We start from the raw sequence: 11703 nt of genomic DNA, 5'->3' as shown, positions 1-11703 counted from the left end.
AGTGTGAAAATCAGGTCAACATGAATCCTGGAAGAATAAGCATTTGCTTTGTCAGGCCTATAAACAATAGTGAGAGGTGTTCAATGGGAGAAATGACAACGGGCTTCTCCTGTCTTAGCTGGTCAGGACTAGAAGCACATAGATGGATGAACAAAGGAAGCAGTTGTGTTTTTACTCTCCCATTCTCTGGGCCTTAGGAAGTGCCTGTTCACCATAACCAACACTGGACTTTGCCCAGGTTGTTTGCCTCATGTGGAGTTAAGCCCTGTCTTAATATCCTCAGGACATGCAGTGTGTTGTTTGTGTACTGTGTGGTGCACTGATAGGGCAGCAGCAGGTGGAGTTAAGCTGTACCAAAGAAATGATGCCCTTGATCATTTGTATTCAAGAAAGTACCTTGTTTTTAGGACGTTTTTTACTTTAAATAACAGTATCCGCTCCTGTTTGTTGGTTCCCTGGTTTCCTTGTTGCGACAGTCACATATTGATTGCTTTTATTTCCTCATATAAAGTGTTGACCAGCTTTAGTAGAAATACAATACAAGTGCAGAGGAGGTCGCACAAGTTCGAGCCATCTGGACTGCATGTCCAGGACATTCAGATATCAGGTTTCAGTACACTGTAGCCTTTAATAACTGTAGTAAATATTTTGCCACATCCGACATCACTTCAGCTGCAGCACTGTTGTGTGAAAATATCAAACCTCATAACAAATCATCACAAACACTAAATCACTCCTTAATTATCACATAGTGCACTACATTTACAGTACTGTCTGAGTGTGAAATATATCCACTTTTTAGTGCCCTAAAAAACTCCATAATGAAATTAAAAAAGTAGTGTCTTGCATTTTATAGAAGGGGAAAATTACAGTCACTGTCAGTGATGACGCAAAATATCCAACATCACAAATGTTGTATTATATTCATAACTATGTTTTCATTAGTGTATAATTAGCTGAAACTAAGAGTTTTTTTTCGTTAGCTTAGAATGAGCCCTTTATATCTACATAGGGAGCGGGTCCTGTTCACGGAGTCCAACATGTTGCTCTGCCATGTTTTTACAGTCGCCCAGAACAGACAAACCAAACACTGGCTCTAGCGAGACGCTTTCATGTTTTTACGTTACCTGGAGGTCATCGTAGTTCTCCAACACACTTGTGAAACTGCGGTAACGTGAGCCGCAGAGTACAAAACTGTGGTACCGCCAGCTGACTCACGTTACCGCAGTCTAGGAGAGGGAAGAGTGAGTGGAGGGGTACTCAGTTGGTTGCAATCTGCAACCACACCACTAAATGTCACCAAATCCTACACACTGGACCTTTAACATTAGAAAATACACCTACATTTTTGATCACATGTGATCGGGTTTCAGTCAAATCCTCCCTGAATCTTTCAATCCGTCAGTAACCACATTCGAATTTTCTACAAATCTTTATGTATACAATTGAATTTGGGATATATTTGTATTTTTCATTATGTAAATGTCAAAGTGTTTAGCGCATTTTCATATTTTGCATGTTTTCTGTTCTTTTATATTTATACTGTTTGCTGATGCAGTGATCCAGTGTCTCCATATAAAGCGATAACGTTTCATATTATATAATTTTTAAGTATCACCGTACGCACATAGTGTACTAGCAAAAGCTTTTCTTCTGTTAGGACGTGGCTGTGATTTGCGGCCTCATTAAAAAATGGAAAATTACAAAGAAAGTGGACTTGCAGGGTTGTGCGGGTCACCCATTGTTTTGTGTGTTAAAGAAGGGACAACCCCTGCAGATAAATCAGCAGGACGCTTATTCGGGGGAGGGGAGCACTTCTTGTGAGTTTGGCGTCACACGAGTACTGGCATCTGGCCATTCACCCTGCCAACTATTGAAGTCATCATGAAAGTGTGGACTGTTTGAACTTTGGAGAAACTGAGCAGAACTGTTTGTGTCCGGAACAGTTTGTGAGCTAAAATGTCAAAGCTAGTTAAAAATAATAACGTACAAGAGCTCAATCCTTTAAGCAACAATTTAGAAAAAAGAAACAGTTCAGCATTGGTGGATGCTTGTGCAAAACAATTAAAATAAAGAAATGCAAGTAGGTCAAGTATGGCAAGTATGGCACCACCTTTTTTCCTCCAGGGGCTTAATACTATGGTTTATAAATAGCTGAGCAGATATCTGTTTCCTATCAATCTTTATTCACCCTGCTAACACACTTTCATCCTGACTATCTATCTGCTGTCTGAAAGAAACAAAGGCAGATAACTGAGTCTACGCTGCTCCTGCTGCTGCAGCACACTCAAAACTGTGTCACTGTGTCATACGTAATGGCGTGACCAATCACGGTGCAGGTAAGCATGAGTGGCTGGAGGGGGGGGGATCTAGCATCAGCCCAATCATACCAGAGTGCTCTCAGCCAATCAGGATGCCTCTAGTCAGGGCACAACATCTGTCTGTGTGAAAAACACACCAAACCATGTGAATGTGTGGCCGCACCGTGGATGTAAACATGCAGCAGCTTGTTATTCTCCGCCTCTGCAGACAGATCTGGGTTAGCACATGGTGTTCCAAGGGTTAACGTGGCCACGTGTGATCGGATCCCCCTTGTGTGTAAATGAATGCGAGACTGAATATTTTGTGCATGTGTGTGAGAGAGGGATCTGCAAGAAAACAAGAGTTTGTTATTGATGAAATTGCATAAACGGCAACATTTTTGTCACTATTGTTATATAAAATAATTCCCTTTAGACATGCCCAAACTCATCATGTTGTCTTTTTTTCCCCTTTAATAGGATTAGACACGCTTCTTGCCAAGAAATGAGCAATGAGACAACTTTGTCCTCCTCTGACATTTCCTCTCCATCTCTTGCAGTTTTCTCATGCAGTATTTTGCACAAAACAACAAGCTACAATTTGTTTCTTTCTAAGCTGTTGTGCACATTTCATCATTCCCTCACCCTTCATGATGAGCTTGGGCATGAGATTTAAGCATGGCTTTGGTGCAGAGATCCCTTACTCTGTTGCACACTGTAAAAAAAGAAGAGCCAGTACTGGTTTGAGCTGGTGTGATGTGTTACACAACAACGCAGCACCAGTGAGGAGAATCACACTATACATGCACTGACAGCAAACCTTGAAAAATGATAGATGCTCCGTGCACGTGCTGTTTTTCTTGCAGCTCCATGTGCTATTTTTACGTTAGATTACCAAAATGTCAGTCATTATTTTTAATAATATGTAAAAAAACAAAAAGTTGGAGGGCATTTGCGCTGCCTGCTGATATAGTGTGAGTGCATGCTAACTGACTTGCATCTTAACGTTGTGTTTGGCCAGAGGGGGTTATTGTGCAGCTCCATTTATGAGACCCCATTTCATGTTTTTTTTCCCTCCTTACATAACGTGCGCTTTTTTTTTGCTCCCACTCCACACAAGAACCACCACGATCCAGCCTGTACATTCCGGTGGTTGTCATAGCAACAGGGCAGCATCCCTCTCCATCCTTTGTCCAGTGTCTCCCCATCGTTTGAGCTTCCCAGGCGGAAGGTGGTTTGGATTCTGCATGCAAATCGAAGACTCCTAATTGAGCTTCGAGGCGAGGAAGTGGAGGGAAGTTAAAGACGGTGACTGAATGTCATTAGGTGCTTTTCACAGATCGTGGCGAGGTGGTAAACTCCCCACATCCTGTAACGGCATTTAACACTCGAGTGTTAAATAAGAGCTGAATACAGCAGATCCATGCAGTTTTCTGTCAAATATATAAATGGAAACATGGTTAGAGGGAGTGGTTGAGGTTTTCGGTAATGTTTTGACTATCCACATGGCCAAAGGGCTATAGACAAATACAAGCACAGGTGGAATGAGTGGGTAGTTTGGGGAAAAGAACATTATGTTCCTGTTTGCCTCTGGGAATGTAGGAAGTTTTACTGGGAATAATGGGCTGTAATGCAGGGTGAAGGCCAGTGTAATCCCCCTGTAACTGTGTGTTTTTGGATGTGGGTATTTGTTTTGGTTCTGTTTTTGGTGCATGGCAAGAATTAGCGCATGTGTGTGGGAGGGAGATAAACTGCATTTTCCACACTATTCTTAGACTATTTGCTAGTTGTACTGCACAACGGCTTCTGCATGAATGTAGGCAGAAATACAAGTATGGATAAAGTATATTTCTGTGCCAGATTAGCCCCGTTGTATAGATTACTTTGGAGTTATGTTTATTCCATATTAATAAAGGAATACTTCACACCTAAAATGATCATTTTTATATCACTCACCCCGTTTTACCTTGAATTCTTGAAAAAACTTTGTTTTTTTCTCGCATGCCTCCACAGTGAACACAGAATCAAAAAACAGAGAAAAGTCCTGATGAATTTAAGTAAATGGGCCGCATTTAACAACAGCAAAACTATATCAAAACATCCGTTTACAAACTCTCACATACTGTATCTCGTGCAGTGTAATCCAAGTCTCGTTTATCCAGTCGTATGCTTGCTACTTCTCAAACACCTGCATTTTTGCCAAAACCTTACTATTTGAAACACTTCCGCATAAACATTCATTCTTGCGCCGGCACGCTATTCGTCTGGACCTAGATGAGACACAGATGAGTAGTGCATCTGCATGTTTTAGCAAAAATACATGTGTTTGGGAATTACTGAGCATACGACTGGATAAACAAGACTTGGATTATTCTGCACGAGTTGTGTGAGAGTTTGTAAACGGATATTTTCATAGATTTGCTTCAATTCATCAAGACTTCTCTGTTTTTTGAATCACCGTGGAGGCATGTGAGAAAAACAAAGTTTTAGTACTTGATGTACAAATGTTCATTTTGGGGGTGAAGTATTCCTTTAAAGCATTGTTGTTTTCTGACACATGAAAACCTTTAAACTTAAAACACGCACTATCTGGCTATCTGGACTTGGACTATCTGGACTACCTGCACTACCTTAAATTTAAAACACGCACTATCTGGACTATCTGGACTATCTGGATCTGTCTGCACTACCTGCAACCTACTCTCCTAACCACTGGTGCACTTTAAACTTTAAACTTACTTTACACTATATCCCATATACCATTTTATAGACTGCACATATTACATCTATTTATTGTACACTACATTTTTTATTGACGGACGGTACACGGTATGTCCATTCACTTTGTTCATTCACTATGTATATTCTGTATTTCTATTTATTGTTTTATAATCTTTTTGTACACCTGTACCTCTGTAGCTGCGCTTTGCTGCTTTGACACCTGAATTTCCCCCCGGGGATTAATAAAGGTTCATCTTATCTTATTTTACCGGTTACACAAACTCGATGAACCTGCAGAGGCAGGCATAAAAACAAAGTTGATGTTGTGGAGAGGTGACAGATTTTCGAGAAATAAAAAACAGCAAAACAAAGTTAGAGTACATGTGTTGGTTTCAGGCCAAACCAACGTCATCTGAAACAGGACTAAACCTGCCCTCAACTTTTATGACTGGCTTTTTCAGAAACAAGTTAACCAATCAGTGAGCTGAGTAACGTGCTGTTGTGAAGCCAGACTGGATGTAGGGGAAAGGTCTCAAAGCAAACTTTCGTTGCCCTTCCCCCACGTGGGGTGAGGACGCCAGAAGTAAATGTTGATCTCTGTTAAAATGAGGATGTGTGTGTTTTTCATGAAGAAATGTGGTTAGTAAAAAAAGGGAAGACTAGGACTTCACTCCAATATCACTTTTTATTATTGCCAATATTAAATTAATAGTGTTGCAACTGGAGTGCTGTCTTAGTCTTTTTCTTTTAGGGATCCAGCAGTCTTCAAGGTCTAATCGTGAGTTGAGTGCATTTTGTCTTAACTTCTTGAAGAAGTGTGATTGAAATGTCTCCCTGAATTCCTTGAGTATGTTTATATCTGTCAAGTTCTCCACTCTTTCCGAAAGACAGCTTTGACTTAAATACTGCTGAATTGGCACATAACAGGCTGCAAAGCTTGGCCACAGACTGAGGTATTTAGGAAATATTTGCATTAGCGTTTAACAGTTTCACTTTGTACAAATACTCCTATATTTGGATGATAGATGTAAGAAATGCAGCTAGAAATACATTGTCTTGATATTCTCTTTTTGATAGAAACTGACCCTAACTCCAGAAGTCCCATACAGTTGTAAATAAGCTGTGCCCAAAAATAAACAAGCGAACTTCCTTGTCTGGTTTGTTTTGTAGTTAATAATCCAGACCAGGTTGTTTTATTGTCACAGGTGTTTGTGGTTTATGACACAACACTTCTTGGAATTTTGCCTTCAGGCTGTTGTTGCAGTGAAGGAATATAATAACCGTCTCGTGAGTACACCAGTTTCCAGTTACTTCCCACTGGGTCCCAGCCAGAACAAAGCTGCTGTTGAGCTCCTGCCAAGATATCACCCAGACTGAAACATCAGAACATTTGGCAAAAGAAGGCACAGCCAGAGAGCCTTTACTAGAGTTACCCTTATGGGCAGTTCATTTTACAGTTTGTTTTATGTTTACTGCTTTCAGTAAAATGCATTCACCAGCTGTTTGACCAGCTTTTACAAGTGTGAGCATTTTTATTTTAGATTGGAGACTAGTTTCAATTGATCATGTGGCCAACTAGATACTTGCCGTTGTGTTTAATTATGAAGATCTTCAGGCCAAGTTGTAAGAAATTAGCACCAGAGTTTGTATGGGATGTCTGCTCCATCATTATCAAGTCAAGTGTTGAGAAAGCTTTGAAAGCCAGACTCCTAAGTGTTGATCAGTTCAGCAGCCAGCTAGTTTAGCATAAAGACTGGAAACAAAGGGAGACAGCTAGCCTGGCTCTGTCTGAAGGGAACATTTGTGTTTTAGTAACGTTATGTCTTTATGCTAAGCTAACTGGCTCTAGCATACAGGTGTGTCGATCTTCTCCAACTCTTGGAAAGCGAATAAATGTATTTGCCAAAACTATACCTTTTAAGTGAAGAGTCATACAGCCATGTTGTGATAAAAATAAAAGTTTTAAATGCATCAATAAAAAACACCAGGTCCAGCAAACATGATGTTTTACCAAAACAGGTGCATTACAATATCTCAGTTAACAAAAGGATAAAACTCCTTGAGGAAATCTACAAATGGCATTATGGACAGATCCACCACATTTGAACAACATACGTCTGGGTACAGACATCTACAAAGTGTACCATACAAGTTGACCCAGTGTGTCAAAAATCTGAAGACATCAAACATTTGCCATTTAAAAAATAGACACTTCATAAAATCAGAAGAATTAGTAACAATGAAGACTGGATACTTGAAAAGGCAGGTCAACATATTTTAACAGTACATGAACTAGTCAGATTTATTAAGTTACTCATGCTGTCCAGCCTTTAGCAGCTCTACTCTTCAGGGTCCGTGTGCTTTAATTCATTTTTAGTTCACTGACAGACAGAAAGGGAAAGATATGACAAGGGCTATAAAACAGTGTTACAAAAGCCGATCCCTTCTAAAGACGAGGGGAAAGACGTACCCTGCCATTACCAGCGCATAACTACCAAGGATATCATTACCTTGTCATGTTTTAAGTTGACCAGCCAACTTTAAGCCATTAAATGCAGGTTAAAATCATCTCAGGTGGGAGAGAAAAAAAAATACAGTACTAGTTTAAAGAAAAGATAAAGTCAGGAGGGAAGTGGGAGTCAGTCATTGAGTTGTGGATTTAATAATCCGCAGGTTCATCTCCCTCCTCGCTCAGCAAACAGGTGCGGATCAGGGCCTCGGTCACACCGTACGGGTCGCAGTTGGCCGACGGGCGGCGGTCCTCGAAGTAGCCCTTCTTCTCCTGGCCGACGTTACGAGGAATGCGGATGCTGGCGCCGCGGTTGGCCACGCCTGCGGAGAATTCGTTGATGTTTGAGGTTTCGTGGTGGCCGGTGAGACGGCGGGCGTTGTCGAGCCCCCCTTTGGGATCATAGGAGCGGATGTGATAGCTGTGCCTCTTCCCAAGCTTCTCAATGGAGTCCTCAATAGCTCTGAAAGCAGAAATGACAAAGATTCCCCATCAGAAATTTTTAAAAACAGTCATGCTGAAACACATTAGCAGAGCTGTCAAGTGACACTCACTTTAATCCGCCATCTTCCCTCATCTCTTTTGTGCTAAAGTTTGTATGGCAGCCAGCACCGTTCCAGTTGCCAGAGATTGGCTTGGGGTCAAAGGAGGCGATCACGCCAAAATCTTCACAGACGCGGTGCAGGATGAAACGTGCCACCCAGAGATGATCGCCCATGTTGATCCCTTCACAAGGTCCAACCTGGAACTCCCACTGAGCACACAAGAAAGTAATGTTTAATTTTTTAACTGGCTGTTAAAACCATAAAAACATGTGTAAAGTCCAGACATGGATATTATTATTACCTGAGCAGGCATCACTTCTGCATTCGTGCCACAGATCTCGACTCCAGCATACAAACACGCTCTGTAATGGGCCTCCACTATATCTCTGCCATAGGCTTTGTCAGCTCCCACGCCACAGTAGTATGGACCTGTGAATGCATTCATTATTAAACAAACCATCCAGACATGTATTCATGTTTTTTCTATGCACAACAAGTTATCTAGCTGCTTACCTTGTGGTCCAGGGAAACCATTAGATGGCCAGCCGAAAGGGTGTCCGTCTGTGCCCAGGATGGTATACTCCTGCTCCATTCCGAACCAGGGAACCTGGTCCTCCACCATCTCCATAATCTTGCTACATGTGATTCGAAGGTTGGTTTCTGCAAGGAAAAAAATAAAAATAAACAACTCAGAAAACTTGACACTAAAACAGTCAAATCCAGTTATGCAAAGTGTCATCTAAATAGCCAGGCAAATCATACAAGTAGTACTTTGGTAAGGTATGCAACAAGTTCAGATTTGCTTTAGTGTCCTAGAGCTATGAAAGTGTGAGATTTCACCTCAAGAAAAACTGTGTATGAAACTGTAAATTAATTACAGCTATAATTTCAATTTCCTATTCCAATAATTTTGCTAGATTTAGGGCTTTTTTACAGATGCATCCATGACTTCTACAGCTTCTAAATGCCTGCAAGATGCATGGATGAGTGCATGCATAATGCAGATTAGGGCACTTGTGTCAAAGCATGTGAATGTGTGCACATTCTGCACAACGTCTCATTTGTGTGTGTGCGCAGCATTTTTTTTTTTTATACGAGGAATGCAACATAGCCAGGCTTAATCTAGTTTGAGGGGGAACCACAGCAGGTGGCCCCATTCAGGTCAGATTACATGCTTGTTTTATCAAACATATTATTATACTTGTTAAATAATGGCAACTAAATATACTCAAAAAACATTTTTTCTTGTACATGACATTTCTGAATCCAAGTCTAAATCATGTTAAGTAGGTATACTCCTGTTACAGCATCTTTTAAATTATGTTTTTGTCATCATATTACAAGTTAAAGCTTTACAGATTCTGAGCTTCTTTTGTTACCTGCAGGTTTGCGGTTGTACTTGAGCACTTCACACAGGACCAGCTTGTTGGGGTCTTGACGGAACGGATCCCGGAACATGGCAGCAGGGAGCAGATACATGTCGCTGTTGGAGCCCTCGGACTGGTAGGTACTGGAGCCGTCGAAGTTCCACTCAGGTAGATCTACAAGAGGAGGGAGATGAGGATTCAAGAGTTTTATTTGCCATTTGCACCCAAGTACATTGGAATTCTGAGCAGTTTACAGATGAGCTATATTACACTGTATGAATTAATCATCTTTATGATTAGTAAGATTAAAGGGTGCTGCTTACCATCGATGCTTTTGGGCTCAAAATCCAGAGTCCTGGTTTTGCAGCGAAGCCCCTCTCCGGTTCCATCTATCCAAATGTACATGGCTTGGACTTTATCCCCCTGAGGGAGCTCCATGTACTGCTTCTTGACAGCTTTACTCAACGTGGCGCTGGCGGACGTGGCCATCTTTATTTCCTACTATAACACACCTGAGGATAAAGAAGAGGAGAAGGAGAGGAAGAGGAGAGTGTGTGAGACCTCAGTGTGCTCTGGATCACAAGTTGCATAACCAGAGGGTGGGAGGTGGAGCTCAAATAAAACTACAAAAACACCACCATTGTCTCCTCTTCCAGAAAGGAGAAAAAACATGTTGAGGATGCAAAAGAAAGAAGGCACATTTCCAGTCTTTTCCCCCCTCTCTCTCTCTCTCTCTCTCCAGTTTGGAAACAAAGGGGAAAAAAAGCCACAGCATACATGTGCATGATGACTACTATTAGGGGCTTAAGATTGAATTCACCTCACAAAGGATGTGGAAAACCACACAACATCACAAGGAAACACACAACTTCAGCAAAAAAAAAAAAACACCACCTCTCTCTGTACATCCTGTATCCATTACAGCCTGTTGTTGTAGTCATGGTTACAACAGTTGGCTGAAGTAATATTACATCATCAGGCTTCCTCGTTGTAATCCATCATCTAAAAGGCAACTACAACTAAAAACATACACATGTAACATGTAAAACAGACTAGCTGGAGCCACTGAAGCAAGATAAACGCACCATAAGTACAGAGATCATTGTTTAAAGTCTGATACAAGCTGAGCAACCACGATGAAGTGAAATAAAAGAAGTGACATCTTACCTGGCAAACAGAGGAAATTGAAATAAAAACTAAAGGACTGACAGGTCCAATGTCTTGTCGTGTGATGTATCGTTAGTGTCTCTCTCATTCTCCGGTACCGATGTCTAAGGGAGCTGTGCACATTTTATAAGAGCAGGAACAGGGACGTCGCTTCTTTGATTGGTCGGAGAGGACGGCAGCGTGTTGACTCCCAGGGCTGATTGAAGGCAGCATGCAGGACGCTGATTGGACGAGAGGCTGCACGCTGAAGCATCACCGCCCTGCAGCAGCAGCAGCAGCTCCACCACGTGCTGTTCAGTGCATCCTCATCCTCACATAGCAGACACGATGCAAGGAATTAGAATTAAAGTAAAAACAAAAAGTTGTTAATGATGTTGCCATGAAGGCTTTTTTTTGGAAAACGTGCTTCATTGTTTGAGTCAACCGTTTGGGACAAAATGTACAACATCCTCACCACAAAACAATCAGGTATAGCTCTCGGTACAAGACGCCACCATGTGGTATCAACCAGAATTGGTTTTTAATGGGAGAAGTTATGTAATCCCACTAAGAAATATGGTCTGGTTCAATCCGGTTTTTGACCTATATATGTGAGCAAATTATGTGTAAAATGAATCCACACTTAAAGGGCCAGTGTGTAACATTTTGGGGGTTCTTATTATGGAGTATAATTTTAAAGGGACTGTTTGTAAGAATCAGAAATGCTTGTTAACAGCGACACCTGTGGCCGTTAAGTCAACGAAAGTCAACGTCGGGCTCGCGCTTGCTCGCGCTACATAGACATGAACGAGCATCGCTCAAAACAGTGAGGCGACACACGTCAGCTAAAACCACAATATCTGATCCTAGTGTTGGCTTTTCCTGCTTCAGCTTCCCGACCGCGGCCGGAGGGAACAGGGAGACACCGGCACCCGGTCAGAGACGATAACGTAACTCGCTGCGGAGCCCCGTCACTTCACAAGACACGGAAAACCTCTATTGGTCTGGAGGAGCTGCAGCATTTATTTCTGCACAAACGTCCACTGTACATTTACTAGATATTCTCAGAGCTACGAAGTCTTCTGCAGTGTGTAGTGTGTTGCATGCACGTGAGG

General features: G+C 41.7%; 1 protein-coding gene across 1 annotated transcript; it reads right to left on the bottom strand.

Annotated features, from left to right (window-relative positions):
- Positions 1 to 6963: 6963 nt before the first annotated feature.
- On the bottom strand, positions 6964 to 10749 carry glula (glutamate-ammonia ligase (glutamine synthase) a). Its single transcript, XM_037788201.1, has 7 exons — positions 10610 to 10749; positions 9766 to 9954; positions 9455 to 9616; positions 8589 to 8735; positions 8377 to 8504; positions 8085 to 8284; positions 6964 to 7993 (listed from the first exon to the last, which is right to left on the bottom strand). The coding sequence occupies exons 2-7, from the start codon at positions 9929 to 9931 to the stop codon at positions 7681 to 7683; spliced, it is 1116 nt and encodes a 371-aa protein (XP_037644129.1). The 5' UTR covers positions 9932 to 9954; positions 10610 to 10749; the 3' UTR covers positions 6964 to 7680.
- Between the last annotated feature and the right edge of the window lie 954 nt (positions 10750 to 11703).

This window comes from Sebastes umbrosus, chromosome 12, assembly GCF_015220745.1.
Source record: "Sebastes umbrosus isolate fSebUmb1 chromosome 12, fSebUmb1.pri, whole genome shotgun sequence".
In the NCBI taxonomy this organism is placed as follows: Eukaryota; Metazoa; Chordata; class Actinopteri; order Perciformes; family Sebastidae; genus Sebastes; species Sebastes umbrosus.
This window is presented reverse-complemented; position numbering and strand designations above follow the sequence as displayed.

Coding starts and splice junctions, on each gene's coding strand:
- glula (XM_037788201.1), bottom strand. CDS start 9,931: ATGGCCACGTCCGCCAGCGCCACGTTGAGTAAAGCTGTCAAGAAGCAG. Junction 8,736..9,454: donor GTACAACCGCAAACCTGCAG/GTAACAAAAGAA, acceptor TTTTCCTTGCAG/AAACCAACCTTCGAATCACA. Junction 7,994..8,084: donor AGGGAAGATGGCGGATTAAA/GTGAGTGTCACT, acceptor TTCTGCTTTCAG/AGCTATTGAGGACTCCATTG.